General features: G+C 41.1%; 1 protein-coding gene across 1 annotated transcript; it reads left to right on the top strand.

Moving 5' to 3' along the window:
* Positions 1 to 2,594: 2,594 nt before the first annotated feature.
* Positions 2,595 to 22,793, top strand: C1QTNF3 (C1q and TNF related 3). The gene is made up of 6 exons (XM_054987180.1): positions 2,595 to 2,982; positions 7,479 to 7,578; positions 10,113 to 10,267; positions 20,219 to 20,348; positions 21,319 to 21,418; positions 21,721 to 22,793. Exons 1-6 carry the CDS (start codon positions 2,668 to 2,670, stop codon positions 21,878 to 21,880), a joined length of 960 nt encoding a protein of 319 aa, XP_054843155.1. The 5' UTR covers positions 2,595 to 2,667; the 3' UTR covers positions 21,881 to 22,793.
* The last annotated feature ends 115 nt before the right edge of the window (positions 22,794 to 22,908 follow it).

The following is a 22,908-nucleotide window of genomic DNA, read 5'->3' as shown; positions in this document are numbered from 1 at the left end:
TTCACTCTGGGCAGGTCAGCACATTCACCAAGGGCAGCCCATGTAGAGCTGAAATTATTTCTGCTTGACACATGAACATATCTGTCCACTCTGGTCATCTTCAGAGGTCCTGTTTCAGGTGCCCCTCCCATAAGAGGCCAGACAGGTGGCACCTCAACAAACGGCCTTCTCGGTTGTGGTGCCAAATCTCTCTCCCTCTCTGGGTGTCTTCTGCCAGCGAGTGAAGATTTTTTTTGTTTCATTTGGCATGCCCCCAATAACTGTTATTGGCCCTCCTCCATAGTTTTGTTGTTGTGTGTTATGTGCGTATATGTTTTTATTGAATGTTTATATATAATTTCATATGACTTAATATTCAAATGTTTTAATGTTTAAATGTTCGTCATCTTGGAGATTCTTATTTGGGTGGAAAGGTGGCATAAAATGTTTTAAATAAATAAATCTGCACTACACATGCCATGTTGATTGTCATAGGAAGAGTTGCTATGCTGGCAACGTGGATTTCTAGCAACAGCATGGAACCTTTCCACATTGCCATGATGGTTCACATGGATAACCTTTCTGAATGTTATGGAAACCATGTTGAGAGCAAACATCTCATATGGCTTCCACGTAGAAGCAATGTGATAAAAGAGTTAAGGCATATTCATGGTGTAATTAAAGTAAAGTACCAGTCCAGGGGTAAGCAACCATTGGCACACCAGACCTTTTCGCTTGGCACTCAGCGTCACATCTCTGCCCAAGTCAACCAATGCATGACAACCATACTGGGCCACTGGTGTGGAAGAAGGCAACGGGCAAGGATTATGTCCAGCATTGCCTCCCAGACCTGCACAGTCAGCAGCTAAGTCTAAGGTAAATCCCTGAGATGCTGGCAGTAGTGCTGCAGCTTGACTTGCTCCAGGAGTGTCTGTCCAAGTATAACTCTCATCTCCATTTACCCCATTTTGTTTGCTTGAATGCAATCTTCACAGGTAGGTGTTGTGTTTTTTCAGTACTCGGCCCCAGATGGTTGGCATACATCTGTACCAACTTGTGTGACCATATCCTGAGGTCTTAAATCATTCTGGGCAAGTAAGGCCCATTAATTTCAGAGGACTTATGTTTCACATGAGAATCCACAGATTAGTACGGGGCTGTGACTCAATGGAAGAGCCTCTGATTTGCATGTGGAAGGTCCTAGGTTCAGTCTCTGGCATCCCATTAAAAGGACCAGGCATTGGGTGGTGTGAAAAACCTCTACCTGAGACCCTGGAGAGGCAGCCTGAGGAGAAATTATTGACCTTAACGGACCAACAACCTGATTCAGTATAAGGCACCTTCATGTGACGTAGCATTTCTCACCAAAACCCAGGGGTATACTCTGTCAGGGAATACTTTCCTTATTCTTCAATAGAGAGCTAACCTGTATGAGTGGAAATCTGGATTATGTGTATGGAGGCATGCCATTTGCTGCAAGCTGAAGGTTGCAACAAATTATTAGCAGGCAGGGTACCACTTAAAAGCCAATGTGTATTTCTTTTTCTGTATATGATCCTAAAATATAGGACATTTCACTTGGGACATGATAGTCTTGGTTGGCAAGCTTCAGAAAAAATCAGGGCAGGTGATTTCATATTAGTATGTACATTTCCAATGAAATCACTCTATTCAGTGAAATGGCAAAGGTAGAAATATCTACTGGGCAGTCTTTTGTATTTTTAGCATCCCAAATGTCTGTCAGTAGGTAGTTTCTAAAAATTAGAGGGTTGTTACAATGACAGGATAATTTTATAGGGACAGAATCATTTATAAGGCTGAAACATGCTGCTTGAGTTTGCGGTCATTTATCTTTACTTGGCAGGAAAATTGAATTTAGTTTGGCACCAGACTTTAGCAAAACATCGGAAATTAGAAATGTGTGTAGCAGGGTGGGGGTGGGAATGTTTGACCAGGAAGCTCAAGCTTAGCACTAAGAACTGGGGTTCAGTATGAGCTTGAATACAGCTGTTTTTGGCCTGTTTGCTCAGACGCCATCAATATTTGGCATGTAAGCAAACGGTTATCTTTCACGACTAACCGTAGTAAGAAATAATCTTCCGATCAGAACCATAGACAAAATTCTCCCCTTGTGCTTTTGTTTCCTAATTGCTAGTACATTACTTTTTCCAGAATCAGCCGATACAGTGTATGTAGATGCATGTTTCCGGCCAACAAATTAGAGACCGTATCCAAAGGACCTCTTTAGAGTCTGAATTCTGAGCTTTTCCATGCCTAATCAAGGAGCATAAAACATTAGCCACATGTTCCTCATTTCCATCTCAGTTCTTCATACTGAAATGAAAATATGCCCAAACAGAGAAAACGGTGTAACATTTGTCAGTGCCCCCAAACAGGAACCACAGCTGTCCATTAAAAACGGTGTCGTTTCCAGCATACAAATCTATTTTCCCTGCAGTGGGGGATGTGGTGAATAATGACTGGGTTGTTTCAGAAAGCATGACTGATTTGGGATGGAGGATCCTGCCACTTTGACATTTTCATAGTATAATTTATTGCACACGGCATATAAAGCTGTGGTAACCAGGTCTTGTTGCTTGGCTTCATAGCGGTGAATAACTTGGGAAAGACCACATCACCGGCAACTGCAGATCTTTCCGTGGCAAAAGGCACTCCTGAGACTTTGCCATGTTGAGTAATATGGCACCCAAGGATTTCCTGACTTGGAGTCTTCTGACTTTGCTTCTGTTTCTTCACTTTTGCTTGTGTCAAGACGAGCACATGGAGGTGAGCAGAAGATCTAATGATCCAGTGGCCAAAGTATTGCAGAGTCGTCATCAGACTGACCACAAAGGTTCGAGCAGCAGGGAATTGTTGAGACAGCGGAGCCGACTTGTTGAGTGGACTGTTGAGGAGGAGGATGGTAATACCCCTTCTACTGACCCAAATGCCTTGAAACCAGAGGTAGATGATGTAGCACAGACTACCTCAGACAGGGTTCAGGTACTCTGAATTAATCTTCTAAGACAACATTTGGAAAGTTAATGAGATTTTGTTTTCCTACATAAGGAGTAAAGTTGTTTTGCAGAGATGCTATATTGACATGTGATTCTATGTTATATGTAAAATGCCTTTGATGGACAAATCAGAAAACAGGACCGTTATAGCAGAGCACCAGTAGCCTGTCATTAGCTATAAGCTTCTCTATTTGTATGCAATCAGAAACTTTGTTGCCGTGTTTCTCATTTGCTGCATTGGGCTATCTTCAGCAAATTAAGGATGTGATCTAGTGGAAGGTAAACATTTTTAAGTTCTGTTGAAATCAATGGTAGTTGACATGCAAAGTGGGGAAGAAAGCAGCTTGACTGGGTCTAAATTTTGTTCATGTAGCATTATGCAAATAGTTTGAGTTACACAGAACTCTTCCAATACTATCCTAAACAGAGGTGCACCCTCCTAAATCAATGGGTTTAGAAGGTATAACTCTGCTAATCAAGCAACATTTCAGACAGATATAAAAGACTGTAGAATTTCATGATTTATCTCCTGTTAGAGAGGTGATGTTTTTAAAAAATAAAGAATACTGTTGAATGAGTATAGTATGACTTCATATGCTCAGTCAGAACTCTGCCTCTCATGTCCCATTAGCCTAGACTTTGGAGTGTTATGTTGTGCTTTTGTTTACAGCTGAAAGCCTTTTAAGATGATTGATGTAACTATAACTAGATTAAATGTACGGAATCTAGTTCAAGTGGGCAGTGGAACAGACTAGTTAAAAGTATATCATTTGATATAGTCAAAAACATTGTTTTAACATATTATTTTATTCGAAATAATAAATGTGTTATTAGATTTAAATTGCTGTTGTTTTAATTCATTAATATTTTTCAATTTCAAAAATTCCCGAGTGCAATCATACACATATTTACTCAGAAGTAAGCACACTGTATTCAGTGATGCTTACTCTCATGTAAGCATTTATAGAATTTCACTGTAAGAGATGTAAGTAAAAATACAATAATAAATCACCGATAAATTAGCAAGAGATGTTAATGTATATTATTGCAGACATCCTATGTTTAAAAATTAATAGCCTATCTAAAAATGAAAACTGCATGCCTGAATAGATCAAGCTGTTAGATCTGGCCGATCTCATCTACCAAGGAGTTCCATAAATGTGCTGTCACTACAGGAAAATCTCCATTGATAGTTGAAACCAACCTTGTCTTTGATGGAAATGGTTCCCAAAACCAGTCTCATTATTCAATTAGTCGGATGGTATAAATATAACTGAATGATGTAAGCCACTTTGTGGTCCCACTGGGAAGAAAGACAAGATAAAAAAGAAGTAATTAAAAAAAATGTTATTTCAGCCAGGCTTGGTTTTGAAAACTAAATTAATGAAAACTTTTCCAGCCAGCTCTGCAATGGGATTAACAGAGGCAGCACAAAAATTAAAATAAATTTTAATCCCATTGAAATAAATAGGGCTGAAATGACTACAATTCAATAATTTTGGTTTAACCAGGTTGTGGATTCAACTGTTTATCTGAAAGCCATAGTCAGATTGTCTGAAGATTTGGGAGAGGTGCCCGGAGAGGGTGGTGTGTGGGGAGGGGAAAGAGCTCAGCAGGAATGGGATGCCATTCTAGAACTTGTTTCTTCTAGACTCTGTAGCTCGGAGATCAGTTGTAAGACCAAGAGAACTCCAGGCTCCATCTTGAGGTTGGTAACATTGAGGCCCCGTAGAGGGAAATGGTGGCCAGAGTACAAGCTTTTGGCTTGTACTTTCTCTGCTTCTGATCTAGGGTTGCCAGGTTTGGACTCTGCGGGACAGGGGGTGTCTTGGGGGGAGCACGCTTGGGGGGTACTCACTGGCTAGGTAAGAGGCAGTGGGGGAAAAGGCTGGGAGTAGGGGACTGAGAATCCTACTCTGACAAGCCTCCATAGGGTTGCCAGTTCTAGAGTGGAAAGTACCTGCAGATTTGGGGGGTGGAGCCTGGGGAGGGTGGGATTTGTGGAGGGGCTTCTGCAGGGTATAGTGCCATAGAGCTCATCCTCCAAAGCAGCTATTTTCTCCAGGAGAATAGATTCCTGTCACCTGGAGATCAGTTATAATTCCAGGAGATCTCCAGCCACCACTAGGAGGCTGGCAACCCTAGGAAGGTGCTTTTCCTCTTCAAAAAGGATGTTCTGCTAAAGTTATATTCATTTGCATGTTATGTGTAATTTGACCTATATGCCAATAAAGGCTTGCTTGACTGACTGACTGTAATTTGACCCTAGACTTGTCAACCTCCAGGTGGTAGACTAAAGACTAAGGTGGTGACTGGAGATCTCTTGGAATTAAGACTGATCTCCAGGCCAGAGGGATCAGTTCCTCTGGGAAAAAATGGCAGCTTTGGGGGGTGGACTCTATAGCGTAAAGATATCATGTTAATTATTTATGCTTTGCTTCAGAAAGGTTTCATCTCTGTGTTTGGCTATATGCTTGTTTTCAAATTTTCCGTTACCATATTGTCTCTGTTCATTGAATGTCCTAAGTTTTTATCATATTCTGTTTTGCTCAGTGAATGTCCTAGATGTTGATTATATTGTATTAGCTTGCACTGTGTAATATGCCTTAGGTCTCAGTGAGAAAGGCAAAACATAAATGAATAATGTATTGTCGAAGGCTTTCACGGCCGGAGAACGATGGTTGTTGGGGGTTTTCCGGGCTGTATTGCCGTGGTCTTGGCATTGTAGTTCCTGACGTTTCGCCAGCAGCTGTGGCTGGCATCTTCAGAGGTGTAGCACCAAAAGACAGAGATCTCTCAGACTGAGAGATCTACAATGCCAAGACCACGGCAATACAGCCCGGAAAACCCCCAACAACCATAAATGAATAATATTTTGATGAGGACTTTCCCCTCCCCAAACCCTGTCCTCTCCGTGCTCCACTGCCAAAATCTCCAGGAATTTTCCAGCCTGGAGCTGGAGCCCTCATTTTCCTTACAGAATTACATCTTTACTAAACCCACTGACTTCAAAGGACTGAGAAGGGTATTCTTCTTCTTAGGATTGTACGGATAAGTACACATATGCCATTTTTCCAGACTCTGCCTCTCCTCTTCTCTCCCCCCCCCCAAAAAATTCATTGAGTTGGAAGCTAAGATTATTGGTTGTTTTCTTTGTACAATCAGTATCGGTTATAAGAAATGCCTGGTCAGATATTTACTGAGTGAAGGATTTTCAGACAGCAAATATTTTGTTCGTTACAAAGGAAGCAGCTGTTCTATCTATCTATCTATCTATCTATCTATCTATCTATCTATCTATCTATCTATCTATCTATCTATCTATCTATCTATCTATCTATCTATCTATCTATCTATCTATCTATCTATCTATCTATCTATCTATAGATAAATAAAACTTCAGATAAAAGCAAACAAAAAACACATTATAAAATAGACATAGAGCTTGCATCATTTTACACCAGATAAATATTTAAAGCAACATTTTTCTTACCAAATTCTTTGGAAACTTGTTCATTCTTTCTTGACTGCTATTGGACAGTATTTTTTTTTTTAAGTTTGGGAATCAGCAGTTTACATTGCACTCAACTAATTATATCAGTTTATAAAATATGTTACAGTGGTGGCTATCTGTACATCGAATACCAAGCTCAGGGACCGACATGGCTCTCTGCAATCCAGTTGGATTTTCTTTTGTTTTTGGATTCTCTTGTTGCAGCAGAAAATGGAGTTGGAGCTATTTCATATACCCTGTGACTCATGGCATACAAGGCTCCAGTAGCAGTTCAGGATTAAGGGCATCTGCTGGGGAAAGGGAAAAATGGGAAAGACCTGAGCGCTATTATGCTCAGAGGATTCAGCTCTACAGTTTTTCCCAGTATAAAGCTGCCTAAAGTTCAAAAGTTTGAAGTCTCTTGGCTATCTTTGCAAGCTAGCTCCAGACCTGAAGGCCAAACTCTCTGCACTTTAGGGTACCTTAGCTCTCTGCAGGAGGGAAAGCAGCTGGGGGAACTGTTTTCAGTAGAAAAGCCACCAGATGAGAAATATTTACCTCTTCCCCTTGTCTTCCATTTGAGTTTATACGTTTTGTTTTTTAAAAAAAATTGGACTAGAGAAGGAAGAAACAAATCACTGACTCCCTGACCTCTTACATTCTTTCTTGCCAAATTAAAGCTCACATTGGATAAACTGGCTTCATGGCTTTCTTCCTACAGTGGGAGTGTCCATAGGTACGTCCCACTGAGGATTTTTCACTGTTACAAAAATAATTGTCTTCAACTTGCAGAGTTGAGGATTTTTCACTGTTACAAAAATAATTGTCTTCAACTTGCAGACGATTAAAGTATCTAGAAAAAAATAGGTCCTCTCATCATTGCCACAACAGCCTGCAATCTGGACATTCAGGAACTTGAATTAAAGATCGATCTCTTACTATGTACATATTCAGTTAATGAAAATGTACTTTGAATTGTATGTTTGCAGACTACACACAGTGGACCTCAAAGCCCGCCAGAATGTGGCTGCCGGGGGGATTTTGGATATCGAATGTATCAAGGGCCACCAGGGCCTCCTGGAATGCCAGGTAAAAAATAAGAACTCCATTGTTCCAGAGTGCTAATAGAAAAAATGTGGTGGAGGCAACCTGCCTTCAGTCTCTGCAACCTATTTCTGGTCTCTTGTTCTGCCTTAACTGGCCAAAACTGTGGGCAGATCCAACACAGTGATGGCTCTTATCTGCCAGTCCCTCTTCACCAGGGCTTTTTTTCAGCTGGAACGCGGTGGAACGGAGTTCCGGAACCTCTTGAAAATGGTTACATGGCTGGTGGCCCCACCCCCTGATCTCCAGACAGAGGGGAGTTGAAATTGCCTGGCAATCTAAACTCCCCTCTGTCTGGAGATCAGGGGGCGGGGCCACCAGCCATGTGACCATTTTCTCCAAGGGCAACCTCACTGAGTTCCACCACCTCTTTTCCCGGAAAAAAATCCCAGCTCTGCACCAAATGTATACTGGGGAAGTCATGCAAACTGAGGCCCTGAAACCTCAGCTTATGCAAAAGCAGATGTTTTGCTCAGCAAGCATAGTTGGAATGAAGAGGTTATTCTGCCTTTGAAGTCATCAGTGGTTCTTGTAGCTGAGCAGATGTTCTTTAACTTCTTTGTTAATGTTCTGTTAATAAGAATTTCCAGTATGACATACTGAGTAGCATAAAGTGCTTCTATAAGCAGCTTTGGATGGCAAAATATATAAAAATAGCAAAGTTCCTTTGGCATAAGCTCCCAGTGATTTATACAGTTTATTATACAAATCAGCCACCAACCTTTCCTTCCACAAAAGTACTTTATAAAATTTCAGTTGTAAGCACAGAAATATCCAGAGAAGGAGTTACTAAAATCAGATGAATGCATTTTAAAAATTTACAACTGAAGTCATGTGTAATTCGACAACTTAATAAGGGATGGTACGATGTTTTTTTAATTATACAGCACATCTACTGAAAAATAATTTAAAAGAATCCCATTTCTCCTGAGTTATCTGAATATAGAAAATGATGTGCTTCCTTAAGTAATTCATGATATGTATTACAGAATGTCTATTTCTAGTTTCACGGGTCGTCTAGACATTCCACTTGTTATTTAATTTAAAGGTTACCAAATTGGTTCAGGTTATCATTGTAAGTAATAACTGCAGTCACTATTATAGTCTCCTTGGAAGATTTGCAGTGCAATCCTAAGAATATAAAATACAAGAAGAACCTTGCTAGGTCAGACAAGTGGTCTACCTAATCTGGCATCTTCTCTCTCACGGTGAACAGTTTCCTGAGGTAATCCTCATTTAATAGACCTGAGCAGAATTCTGAGTAGATTTGCTTAGGATTGCTGTGTTGTATGTGTACACCTTTCTTCAACATTTGTGGTATCTCACTTATTTCTTGAACAAAATTCATGTTGATGAAAACTGGAATTATCTACCTTACAGCAGAGTTTAGTTTTACACAACCACCACCACCCCACCCCTGTTCTTTTCTTACTCCTGTAGGACACTCTTTACGAAGGGGAAATCCATCCATTGTATCACTAAACCTGAGCTGAGGGGAGAAATGTGGCTCAGGGCCAAGCTACAAGTGCCGTCTTACACAGGTTGGACACTTGTCAGCTTCCCTCAAGTTTTGATGGGAAATGTAGGCACATCCTGGTCTTGCAGCTGTAATGGAGAACCAAGCTGTAAGACCAGGACGCCTACATTTCCCATGAAAACTTGAGGGAAACTGACAAGTGTCCAACCTGTGTAAGACGTCACTTGTAGCTTGGCTCTGAGTGACAGAGCATCTGCTTTGGATGCCATTCAGAGGAGACAATACCCATGGGCAATGCCTGGCTAGCAATGCAGAATTCTTAAAGGAATAGTACAGGAATCTCTTCAGGAATATGGAAGAAAAAATATAAACAGCAAGAGACTCCAGCAATTCTTGTATTTATCTTTGGAGTACTGTACTATTCCTTTAAAAATTGTGTCTCTTTGTAAGAATAACAGTTGTAAATAATATGGAATGGTAGGCTACTCCTTTAAAAAAACTGGAATTTTAGTCATACCATGATGGTATTTTTTTTCTACATTGGCTACTGAACACCATGGTCCCTTTTTGTTTATTTGCTAGCAATATATGCAGAACACAATATTGGATACTGCCAAGCTAAAACCAAGGAAATCCACCCATTATCAAAGAGGGAACAGTATCCATTACTGATCTTTTATGTTTCACCTTTTACAATACCATCAGTAGAAAGGCATTGTGGGAGTTATTCACCATAGGTAATACTGATTTTGTCTGCAGCTGCACATTCTGTTTGCCTCTGGCTAGGAAGGATATCATTCCAACCACAAAGCCTTTTTTTCTGTTCCCCACCTACTGTTCTACTCCTTAGAAATTCAATATGAGCAACAATATTGTGCAACTAAAACCCACAAACCTTGACTTCTGCTCAAAATGCAACTTAAGGAGGATTACAGCTCTATGCAAAAGAGAGAAAAAATGCAATTGGGTGAAGTAGCCCATTTCTGAAGCAAATTTTTTTAAAGGAAGCAAAACAAACAAGCGCCTCTTTGATTATTTTAAGGGAACCATGGAAACAATGGAAATAATGGAGCACCTGGTACCGAAGGATCAAAAGGTGACAAAGGAGACAAGGGGGATTTGGGACCCAGAGGAGAGCGGGGCCAACATGGACCAAAAGGAGAGAAGGGGTATCCTGGCATCCCACCAGAACTTCAGGTAAAAAGTGTGCTTTTTATCATCATTTTCTTAATGGGAATGTCCCCTGTCCAAAGAACACTATAGCATGACTTTTTATCCGGTGAATATTTAAACCTAATGATTAACAATACAAGTCAATTTCTACATTATCGGGGACCATCCTGTTCTCCAAATAGGAGAGGTTCTGCAATAAAGCTGATGGGCTGTTCAGCATTAGAAACTTTGTTCTTACAGGATTTTCCACATGAGGACTTGCGTGTGGTTTCCCCATTGCTACTGCAGCCAACCATACAGTGCGACAACAGTGGGACTTCCACGTGGCAGGTTTCTCCTCATATTCCATGCCCTGGCCGTCTGCAATAGCCATCTCCCACCTCTACTGGGGCGGGGGGGCTCTTTCAAGGTTTCTAAAAATCTACAATTGGCATATTGTTGCAGTAATCGTATTATTTTGATTTATTTAATTATTATAGCATTTGTGCCCTATCTTGCCAAGGCGGCTTACAGTAAGAGTTAAAAATTGTTTCCAGTTAAAACTGAGACAAAACCACACACCTCAAGTCTCTCCTTCCTTCCCCACTTAAAATATGCCTGCCATTCACACCCCCTGAAAGGGCATGGCAAACAAACAAGCCTTTCAGCACCTCCAAAGAATCTCCAAAGAGGAGCACCCCCTCACCTCTTAAGGGAGCCCACTCCACAGAGCAGAAGCCACTCCATAGAGCCGTTATAACAGTTTGTCAGATTCTCTGAATTCCCAGCTTTCATTTTCAAAAGGTAGGCCCTATTTGTTGCAGAGATATTGCAACATATTTGTTTAAAGAACCAACTTTAATAAAAAGTTTCCAAGTGGTGTCACCACCAGAAGCCAGGTCGCCATGGAATAATGCCTCTTAGTGACACAAAAGAAGTGAAACCATGATTTATGACGTGAAAAGTCATAAATCAGTTTTTTCCGCCCACAATAGATAATTATTACATTTAGGTCACTGCCAGAGATGGTGTGTATGCCTTTAAATGCCCCAAGACACCTATCTCATACATCTGCTTCTGGAGGACTCTAATTTTAGCCCACCACAGGTAGGGGAAGAGGATGGAGAAGATCAGTTTGAAGAAAGAAGAATCCAGACAATGTTGCAACAGGGAGTGGGGCATCTTTCTAATCCCCTACTGCAACCATTATTTTTATATTTTGAAACTGATCGGTTTCCCCACCACCTCTGCAGTCAGTCTGGAATGGGGCTTTCTAGGAATGGGGAGAGGAGCACTGTTAGTTTTACTTTTAAAAATATTAAAAAAGGAGACCATAGGGGGCAGACAGAGGTTGCTGAGGCTTGTAGAGAAGGTTTCCTTCCCCTTTGCATGGGGACCAGATAATAAACTGCCAGCACTAGTATGGTACAAGTAAAAAGAAAATCCTAATGTTTTGGTTTGGCTTGTTACTTAGAAGCAAGCATACTTAGGCACAGGGCTTTTTTCTGGGAAAAGAAATGGTGGAACTCAGTGGGTTGCCCTAGGAGAAAATGGTCACATGGAGTTACGGTGTGGAGGGCAATCTAAACTCCCCTCTGTCTGGAGATCAGGGGGTGGGGCCACCAGCCATGTGACCATTTTCAAGAGGTTCCGGAACTCCGTTCCACCGCATTCCAGCTGAAAAAAAGCCTTGCTTAGGCACAGTATGGAGGTGGTAGGAAGGATGTCAGCAATGATCTCAAAAGTTAGAATATCATTTTACAGCACTGAGTAGATATATCTTGTAGTTGATTCTTCCACAGGAATGATTTTCACTGTTACTGAATAGTAAATCAACCTGCTCTGCAGCTGGGCTGATGGAAGGTTCTGAAGTAGTGCCCTAGTGAAAAGAGATAATAATGTGCAAAGAGTGAAAGTTTTATTTTAATTAAACAATCTTTCATAGTCAGAAAAAAGAAGTGGGAGATGGCAGTTGCTGTAAAACACTCTGACAGTGTCATTGCCCCTTCGTGCTATTCTAAGAACTAAATTTCCCTAGCCCTAATCTTTCAATAATGCTCAAAGCCTTTCCACATATAATGGTGGTTTGGAAAGCTGTAGGTTTTGATAGTATAGGGGGGAATAGAAAAGAGTCCAGTAGCACCTTTAAGACTAACCAACTTTACTGTAGCATAAGCTTTCGAGAATCACAGTTCTCTTCATCAGATGCATGGCGGGGGGGTAAGAAGAAACTGGTCAGATATATAGGTGGAAAGGGGAGGGGAGAGTAGATGCAATCAGTAGCTTCTGATAATGGGATCAGTTTGCTTCTGATAATGAAATCAGTTACTTCTGATAATGAGATAACCATTCATAGTCCCTATTCAATCCAAGCCTGACTGAGTCAAATTTACATATGAATTCCAATTCAGCACCTTCCCATTGGATTTTGTTTTGGAAAGATTTCTGTTGAACTACAGTGACCTTTAAGTCCTTGATGGAATGTCCTAGTAGACTGAAGTGTTCTCCCACTGGTTTCTGGATGTTGCCATTTTTAATGTCAGATTTGTGTCCATTTATTCTTTGCGCAGAGGTTGGCTGGTTTGTCCAATGTACAGAGCAGATGGACATTGTTGGCACATGAGGGCATATATCACGTTGGAGGATGAGCAGCTGTGCCAGAGATAGTGTAGTTGACGCCATTGGGTCCTGTAATAGTATTTCCTGGGTAGATATGAGGGCAGAGCTGGCATCTGGTAGTAGAAGTATAGTATAGGCAAGATCTGTAACTCACCACTGGAGTGCAGGAAAATGCAGCTTTGGAAGCAAAAGAACAAGGGATAAGAAAACAAAAATGGCCAGCCATTCAAAATGCCTAAAAATGGTGGAGCTTTGAAGGAGAAGGATTTATGACACTTGTTGCAATGATTTTACAGCCTCCTCAAATATTACTTGTATACTATGACTCACACTAGGAATGTGGAGCAAGAAAGTTTCCATTTTTGTTTCAGTTCCGGGAGGTTTCAAAATAATTCCATTTCATTACTGGTTTGTTCCAGGTCATCTGGGGCTAGTTCAGAACTGAGCTGTTTGTTTTGGTTTTCATTTTCATGAGTTTCAGCCTGTTGTGTGTGTGTTAGCTGCACATATGGAAATGTGCACGCTTCTTTTCAAGGGTGTGTGTGGGGAAACGAGTCTATGGGGCAGCTGTTTTTGCATGCAACAGCACCAAAACCATACAGAACACAGTCCTCCCTCTAAATCATCAACCCCCTGAGTTTGAGAGTGGAGTTCCAGGTTTATAGCCCCCAAGAAATGCTTAGGGAAGGCACATGTCAAGGTGAGTGTTAAGTTGTGCATGCAAGCATGCACTGTGCTTTTTGGGGGGGAGGAGTTTGGGGAAATAAGGCTCTATTCACACTTAACCAAAAACCACATTGTCCAAAAACCCTTTGATCCAATGAGTTTCTCCTCAAGTGTATGAAAATTCATTGAACTGTGGACCCCAAAGAAGACAAGTGTTGGCAGGCACACACAATGGCGGGAAGCTTGTTGGCAAAATGGTGCTGGCACAGCATGTCAGCACAACATACAAGCAGGAAAGCGCTCTATTGTCAATCAGCAGAGTGCAGCAAAATTTTTTAAAATTGCTTTTTTATTGACAAAGCCAATAAATTATCATCTTTGAGTTCTGCTGTTATGCCATGTTTCCCTGTGCCTTGCAGTTTTGTTTCCATGATGAAGGGTGAATCCTCCTCACCCTCATCTGTTTAGCAGCAGCCTGAGACTCCACTGACCGCTGGCCTGTCCTTGCACTGTGCATAAAAACACCCAGAAATGGAGGACTAGAGGTTGGTTTTTCCTTTACAGGAAGGGAAGTAGGGGGAAGATGCCCCCCCTATTTTTTACTAGTAAAAGTGGAAGAGTAGACAGGTTGTGGTGGCCAGTCTTCCTTTCTAACTAAAACTATTAAACCAGAGTTGAATGAAAAGCAAAAAACCCACAAGAAAATAAGGAGAGAGAAAAATGTGACCAAATTGGTCCTTCTACATGAAATACTGATCTGGAAAGACTTGGAGGTGCATGTGTTTATGAATGTGCACGCATGCGCCCATGACCTCTGTGTTATTTAACACTAGGTTAACAGTTTTAATCAGAAAAGCCTCCAAAGCAGGAAGGCTTTCTGGGCAAGATGAAATTCTTCCTGCTGCTCCTCAGCTTGCTATCTTTGGAGGAGTTCAATGGCCCTGCTGGCACCAGGGCACCTAAGTGAAGGGCGGCGGCAGCAGCAGACCACTGAATGGGCATGAACCAGCTCCACGTGCCTGGGAACTCCTTGGTGCTGTTCTCCTTTAATAATGGCTTTTTCTTTCCAATTTTCACCCTAATCTGCTTTACACACGCCTTTGGGGGAGCAACAGACAGTACGTTGTAATCGGCGCTAGTGTCACAATCACCATCCCTTTCTGTGTGCTTTTACTCACAATGCAAGGAAAGGCTGGCCTGGCAACATCCACATGGGAATGTACAGTATATGTGAGTTTGAGGAGAGAGAGGTGTCCTTCATCCTTCCATCTGAAACGTCCTTATTCTCTGATGTTCTTCCAGCTATCCTGGAAGCCTGGATTTGGAATAGGGTTACCAATCTCCAGGTGGGGCCTGAATTGTAACTGATCTCTAGTCTACAGAGATCAGTTCCCCTGGAGGACATGGAAGCTTTTGGGGTGGGGGGCTCTATGTATACCATAGAGTATAGGAGAAATGGAGGTCCCAGAATGACATCACATCCTCATTTGAACTCCCTCCCCTCCCCAAGCTCCGTCCTCCTCAGGCAGCATTCCCATATCTCCAGGAATTTCCCAAGCTGAAGTTGTCAGCTGTAGTTTGGAATAATAAATCTATGATCTGATGTGACTGGTTTGTGTGTTTGTGTGACCAGTTCTTAGAAGCTGATTGGATGGAAGAAATAAAAACACACCTGACCCTGTAGCTTTTTTATTCTGTTTGTAAAATGGAAGTCAAGATCTACTACAGTACAGATCTCTATAAGCCCCTTACATTGGTTTATGAAAAAGAAAAGTCGGGTAATAATCTGATACCACACCAGCAGAGTTGCCCAGTTGAGAGGGCTCCTGAACATTTATTCTAAATTAAATTTCTAATGGCAAGAAAAACATTAGAATTTCTAATGTCAGAGGAAAAGGAAAAACATAATATGGTTTGGGAACAGAGCTATTTTAACAGATCTGGTCAATTTTCTGCTTCCAAATGCAACTGAAAAAGCAGAACTGCATAATTTGCTCTTTTTATTAATTATAGAATCGTGGGTCAGAGTTGACTGGAATTTCAAACAACATTCAGTAGACAAAACATAACCTTCTGGAAAGTTAAAGCCCATTACTGTGTTCAAGCTTAAATAATTAAAATATGATCTGAGCCTTAATAAAATAAAGGAACATGCCTAAGCATGCAAAACCATGCACGAGCAAAGTTGGACTAAATATATGAAAAATAAAATATTTTATAAAGGTCAACTCTAGTTAGAGATTCTCTAAAACTTTCTTTTAGCCGTCTTTCTGTTTCTCCTTCTAACTCTGGTAGGCATCCTTTTCCAAGGCTAGGGAACGATTCCAACACATTAAGCACCCTTAAAGCCTTTTCCAATTAGGTCCCCAGTCTCCCGTCAAGTTTGTCATGCAAAATCACCGCAAACACAGCAAAATCACCCAGACATAATATTTAGGTTGGTACAGGTGCATGAGGGAAATGAGTGGAACAGGTTTACAGAAATTTCCTTGAAGGGAGACAGATCATCCATAGATTTTTATTTCCTGTAACCAATGAAAGGGCCTTCGTTTCATTATTTTAGTAGCTCTTTTCCTTCTCTCCAAACCTCCAAATATAAATTGGTGGGGAGGGTGAGGAGGACACCAAACAAAGAATTCCAATTAACACCTTGTCTTGCCTCCGATCCCAAGGCTGGAATGTATGCTTAATTGGGGAATTAGGGACTGGCTCTTGAAATATCAACACAGACCATAATAACCACTCAATGGTGTAGTTGAATAGGTGGAGAAGAAAATTAGGGTAATTCTTCACAGTTATTCATAGGGTTGCCAAAAGGCCTGAAGAAAAAATGTCTTGCCCTTTAAACAGAGGCTTAATGGGTTGTTATTCGCCAAGTGATGTATTTACCAGTGTGGTATAGTGGCTAGACTGATGAACTAGGATCTGGGTGCTCTGCTGTGGAAGCTGGCTGGGTGACTTGGACTAGTGAAAAACTCTCAGCTTAACCTACCTCACAGGGTTGTTGTTGTGAGGAAAAAATGGAGGCGAGGAGCAAGGATGTAAACCCAATAAATGAGGTAAAAATAAAATTTTAAAAAATACTTCCATGCCATGGAGAAATTCAGCTGCTTTTTTTTTACACATTTAGCCTCCGTTAAAGAGGCGGGACATTTTTCTCTAGATCGGCTAGCAACTCTACTTACTAACATTATTTATCATTCTCAAATCCACGCCCAAAATGTAATTCGAATACCATTTACCACATAATGGTTATTTGTCATATGGTTTCATTTGCACCGTCCAGAAATATGAAAATGGGTATCTTCCCCCTCACTCTCTCAAATACAGACAATGTTCTATAGCAGTTAGAGCATCCCAGGTTTAAATCCTCACTCTGCTGTGGAAGCTTATTGAGTGATTGAGGGATCACACACTCCCTCCAGGGGCAGAGGAGGGGGGACAAGGAGGGCAGGCAGCTGCTTCTTACTGTGGAGTGGGGAAGAAGAGGGTGGGCATAATCTTCTCACCTCCCTGCAATGTGGAGATGGTAGCCTAGAGCACCCAAATTCCTTGGGCTGCCCATGTCTACTTCAGATGGTTATTTTAAGGATAAAATGGAGGAAAACAGCATGGCATAAGCTGCTTTGGGCAAGACTTGGATCCAGTAGAACTCTAAAGACCAAATAGCTTTCCAGGGTATGAGGTTTTGAGAGTCAAAGCTCCCTTCATCACTGGAGAGAAAAGGGGAGCGTATAAATAAAGTAAAAATAAAATACAATAATATCTATGGCAGAGAGTTAAGATTGTTTCAGTTCATAGAAACATTTGATTTAACTTAAAAAAAAATAGCCCAAATTAGGAGAGAAATCACCTGTCCCTTTAATATAGGCTTATAGTGTATTCATAGAGGTTAGGTAGTTGGGCTGCAAAGCAGCACTCTGCTGGTTCAAATCCCACTACTGCCATGAGCTCAGTAGATGGCCTTGGGTGAGCTGCTCTTCTCAGCCCCAGCTCTCCAGCTGTATTGTGAGGATAAAACACTGACTTTGTTCACCACTCTAAGTGGGGCACCAATCTCTCTAGAAGAGTGGTTATTATTATAATCACACTCTTCTAAGCCCTTTGACTTCAATAGTCTTAAAAGGGTGAAAATCGTGTATGTGTGTGGAAATGGACAGCTGAAGGTTCTCTTGGCAAGGAAGTAAATAACTTCCCAGTAAACCTCTGTTAGTGGTAAGCTGCAGTACTGCAGCCCAAGCTCTGCTGAGTCGTGACCTGAGTTCGATCCTGGTGGAAGCTGGGTTCAAGTAGCCGGCTCAAGGTTGACTCAGCCTTCCATCCTTCTGAAGTCGGTAAAATGAGTACCCAGTTTCCTGGGGGTAAAGTGTAGATGACTGGGGAAGGCAAAGGCAAACCACCCCATAAAAAGTCTGCCAAGAAAATGTCGTGACGCGACATCCCCCATGGGTCAGTAATAACTCAGTGCTTGCACAGGGGACTATCTTTACCTTTACCTTAAGCCTCTATTAAAGGGACAGAAGAACATTTTTCTCCTGTCCTGTTGGCAGCCCTGATTTAATGTTGCAACTGGCAGCAGCTTCCAGCCACTGTGGGAGAATGGCTTGCTCTTTGTGATGTCTAATGAAATAATGTTTGCTTTTTACATTCAAACAAAAATTTTCAGAATTAACTGAAACCCATTTATTTCCAAGTTACAGCAACTAAAGTAAATAAAATGTGTATTTTGCTTAATTAATGGTTCACAACTCAAATATCACATGTTTAAACACCATATTTTCCTGTTCTTTCTTAACGAGATGTAAACTATTATTTGTTTACCTAAGTGTTTTAAAATTGAGAGAGATGGCACAATCCAGAGAAAGCTGTTTGTCAGGAGATTCAGTCATGGATCCTCATCAAAATACACAGTTTGCCAATAAATCCCATTGAAACTAGCAAGAAGGGGGGGTGTAGATTGGATTATGATTAGCAGAACTGTATGTGATCTGCCCTAAAACAAAGGAAGAAAGTTGGCATCCAAGAAGTTAATTCTTCTAGCTTTATTAATATCATGCAAATTAAGTAAACTTGTACAATTTTACATATTGATTGTGTTCCTCTGTGGCAGGAAACTGAGGACCCATTCCCTAACCAGTCCAATTCTATCCATAAGAACATACCAGCCTGATAGATCAACCTATCCATCTAGGTCAGATGCCGTGTTTCACACAGCAGCCCACCTGTTTCACTGGAGGACCAAAGAAACAAAGCATAGAGGTCTAGCTTTCCCCCATTCTGACTTTCAGAACTGGTTTTCAGATAGGGTTGGGAACTTCCTAGGTTAGGAATTCTTGGATATTTGGGGGGTGGAGCCTGGGAGGTTGGAGTCTGAAGAGGGAAGGAACTGCTGTAGCACAGCGGTTAAATGGTTCAGCTGTGAATCAGCACTCTACTGGTTCGAATCCCACTACTGCCATGAACTCAGTAGGTGGCCTTGGGTAAGCCACTCCTCTCAGCCCCAGCTCCCCAGCTGTATTGTGGGGATAATAATAACACTAACTTGTTTACCACTCTGGGTGACGCGCTAATCTGTCTAGAAGAGCAGTGTATAAGTGTGGTAGTTATTATTATTATTATATTGCTATAGAATCCAAAGCAGCAAGTTTCTCCAGGTGAACTGATCACTTTAATCTGGAGATCAGTTATTCCAGATCTCCAGGCCCTACCTGTAGATTGGCAACATTATTTTCAGAGTATTCTAAAGAAATAATAAATCAAATATCATTTCTCCCCTCGGCCATCTTTTTTCCTAAACTGAAAAATCCCGGACATTCTGGCCTTTTCTCATAGGAAAGGTGCTTCGCCCACCTAATCTATCTCCTCATTGTCCTCCTTTATGCATTTCCCATATTCTTTTTGAAATACGGCAACCAGGTCTGTACATAGTATTCTAAATGAGGCGAAACAAGGACATTACAATTTTCCCCCTTTTGTTTTCAATCCCTTTTAAAAATGTTTCCTAGCATGGAGTTTGCCTTTTTGTTTTCATTGAGTTTTCTATGTTTATTCAGATTGAAACGCAGCATACTCCTATATGAGCATAGTAGTACAGCCTTATTCAAGCACCTCTATGGCTTTGGATGAAACCAATATTGCTTGCATGCTTCCAAAGTCATAAAGGATAGAAACTTGCTTAGATCATATACCAAATCCTGCTTATGTGTGTGTGTATACATGTGCATACATAATAAAAACTGAATTACGTGCCCAGTTTTTCATTCTGTGATTTTTCTGCATTTGCACAAATCTGAACAATATTAGCCCCTGATATTATTCCCAATAATGTAACTGTGACTCTAAGCAAGTAATTCTCCTAGAAATAGTCAATGGCTGAGATGGTATTTGATGCAGAGAATCCAGAATCCAGTCCCAACACTGGTTCTTATATTAAAGTGAAATCTAAACCTTAACTGTTTACCCTTCCAACATGTTTGTCTTCTTTTTTTCCTGCACATAAATAGTTGTTTGTTCCCATTTAAGTCAATGGGATTTTTGTCACTAGAGGTTGCTGAGACCTGGCTCAGGTCCTAAATGTACATCTAGGTAATATAAAAATATGCTCCAGTGCTAAGAAGCCCATATGCAATGGATGGGTTCCAGCCATGTCTCCCTATTTGTCATTTCTCCTGCTTGACAGCTCCTATATAAACACAAGCTATATTTGTATAGGTTGCATTCATGGCTTCGATGGCAACCCACTTCAGTAATCAGAACAGTGGAATAATCTTCAGCAGCGTTGAAACCAATGTTGGGAATTTTTTTGATGTAATGACTGGCCGATTTGGAGCGCCAGTAAATGGTAAGTAAAATGAACACATTCTACAGAGATATGAATTAATCTGTAAGATTGCCTCCAGTAAGGCTGCTATTACATACACACTGACTTGAGAGTGCATCCTAGACCCTACTAGATATTGTTTCTGAGCAAATATGCATAAGATCAGGCTGCATAACGAATAATGCACATATTCAAATATGTCTGTGTTGTGACAGTCTCTTCAAAAAAGAAGTAGCTTAAAGGTAACTCAAATTCTGTATTCATAATAAATTATTTAAAATTGCATATATATATATACTTTTTAAAAAATTACTTGGGTTTTCAGAGAATTCAGGCCTTTTGAGCAAGGAGTGGGTTTGCAAGGAGAATTAGTATGTAAAGAATCAAAATAAGTTTTGCATTTTCTTGGAAACATATGCATGAATACACTTCCTCGAGACCATCCCACAAGCTGGGGGCCACGACAGAGAATGCACATGTATGGGTAGTTGTTGAACCTGCACAGTTGCAGGGTGGTACCTGCAGAAGGCCCTGGTCAGGTGAGTGAAACTGTCATTGTGGAATATAGGAAGAAAGGCTATCCTGCAGATATGAGGATCAAAGTCCCTATAGGACTTTGCATGTGATAGCCAGTTCCTTGAACTGAACCTGGTGAGAAGCCAATGGAACGTGCCGAATAGATATAATATTCATACTCCACTTAGTTCCGGATAATAACCAAGCTGTGGCATTCTGTACCAACTGGAGTGTCTAAATTGACTTCATGGGCAGACCCAAGTAGAGTGTATTACAATAGTCTAGTCTTCTTGATGTTACTGTGGCATGGATCCAGGTGGCACCAGTCCTTCAGTTTAACTGACTTATGGCACAAATTGTAAATTAAGAGAAAGGGAGGAAGAAAAAACAGTTGGCTTCTCAGAACTTCAACCAGAGAACTGTCCTGTTTCATTTTGTATGCAGAACTTTAATAAATAATATGGTCATTTTGCAGGGGTATATTTTTTCACCTTCAATATGATGAAACATGAAGATGTGGAGGAAGTGTATGTTTACTTGATGCACAACGGCAATACAGTTTTCAGTTTATATAGGTATGTTGATGGGCATTGCTTGTTCATTTGTATTGTATGCCATTTTAAAAAGGCAGGTTCGCATGTCAGAAATCTTGATGGTTACCAAACATGGCCTGATGTTCCTCTGCTGCAAAGCAGCACCAGGAGGGATTAATTTGCAGAGATATATTAGTGAGAAAAGGAGGAGTACTTGATTTTTCTGCTACCCACCACATTTCTCCTGAGACCTATTCCAATGTTTCTGCTGGGGGGCGATGCAGGATCTTAGGAACAAGAACTTTACAAGTTTGCTTGATCTTTTCCCAAAACTTTGTTTTTAGCTATGAATCAAAAGGGAAAACAGACACATCAAGCAACAGCGCAGTCCTTAAACTTGCCAAGGGAGATGAAGTTTGGCTGCGGATGGGCAACGGAGCGCTGCATGGAGATCATCAACGCTTTTCCACTTTTGCGGGGTTTCTTCTTTTTGAAACAAAATAGATGAAAGTTTAAACTTTGAGATCTTTTCCCCTTTGTTGTTCATTTCCCCTGTGCTGTGAAACAAAATGGCAGCATACTAAAACTGTAGGACCTTGTTCTAATCCCATTAATTAGTATATAGTGTGCTAAGGGAAGTTAGGCATGAATTGATATATGCCCCTCTGTGTCATTGTGGATCACACTGCCTTTCTGTGGTCCACACACCACTCGCCTTTGAGTAGAGTCACTGAAATCTAATTCCAGGAAATGCAGTGGTATGATTATCACTGCATTTTGCCTGATTTAGATCTCCATGAGACCAACGTGGGCTACCGTATGCATGCAGACCTTCATTCAAACGAAAAGGGAAGTCATTATGTGGAGATCTCAGGATCCAATCTGCTTTGGAGTACTTGCATCCATAGAACTAAGTTAGGTGTGCATCCACATGCCACTTGCATGCAGTGTATAATATTCTGCAAAATCATCTATATTTGGGTTGCCAACAAGACTGGAGAAAAATGTCCTGTCCTTAATAGAGGCTTAATGGGTTTTTTTAACCATGTGATGTTATTTACTTTCATACCATGAAAAGCTTCTGCTTCCCCTTTCCACACATTAAAGGGACAGGCCAGCTGCTAACCCTATCTATATATGGAAATTGCTTCCTTGCTGGATCAGAGTGAATGTATCCTAGATTAGGATTAAAATTAACAACTAATATTCTACATGTTAGTTAGATTTTTCTCTTGAATTTACCCGTAGATATGAACAGGGCTTTTTTTTCTGGGAAAAGAGGTGGTGGAAATCAGTGGGTTGCCAGCACAGGGGGCAACTCTTGGTGGGAGGTGGTGCCCCTGGTACCACATGTGCGCACACAAAGTGCACGCGTGCTCCCAGGGCCAATGACGTTACTTTGGGTCAACTGGAACAAGGGGGGAGTTTTTAAAAGTTTAAATTGCCCTCGGCGAAAATGGTCACATGGCTGGTGGCCCTGCCCCCTGATCTCCAGACAGAGGGGAGTTTAGATTGTCCTCCATGCCGCTCCA

The sequence above is a fragment of the Eublepharis macularius genome, chromosome 8, assembly GCF_028583425.1.
Source record: "Eublepharis macularius isolate TG4126 chromosome 8, MPM_Emac_v1.0, whole genome shotgun sequence".
Lineage (NCBI taxonomy): Eukaryota > Metazoa > Chordata > Lepidosauria > Squamata > Eublepharidae > Eublepharis > Eublepharis macularius.
This window is presented reverse-complemented; position numbering and strand designations above follow the sequence as displayed.

What these genes read in the sequence shown, in the direction of transcription:
- C1QTNF3 (XM_054987180.1), top strand. Translation starts at nt 2,668, where the DNA reads ATGTTGAGTAATATGGCACCCAAGGATTTCCTGACTTGGAGTCTTCTG. An exon ending in AGGGCCTCCTGGAATGCCAG is followed by an intron (nt 7,579 to 10,112) that starts GTAAAAAATAAG and finishes GATTATTTTAAG; the next exon opens with GGAACCATGGAAACAATGGA. An exon ending in ACAGTTTTCAGTTTATATAG is followed by an intron (nt 21,419 to 21,720) that starts GTATGTTGATGG and finishes CTTTGTTTTTAG; the next exon opens with CTATGAATCAAAAGGGAAAA.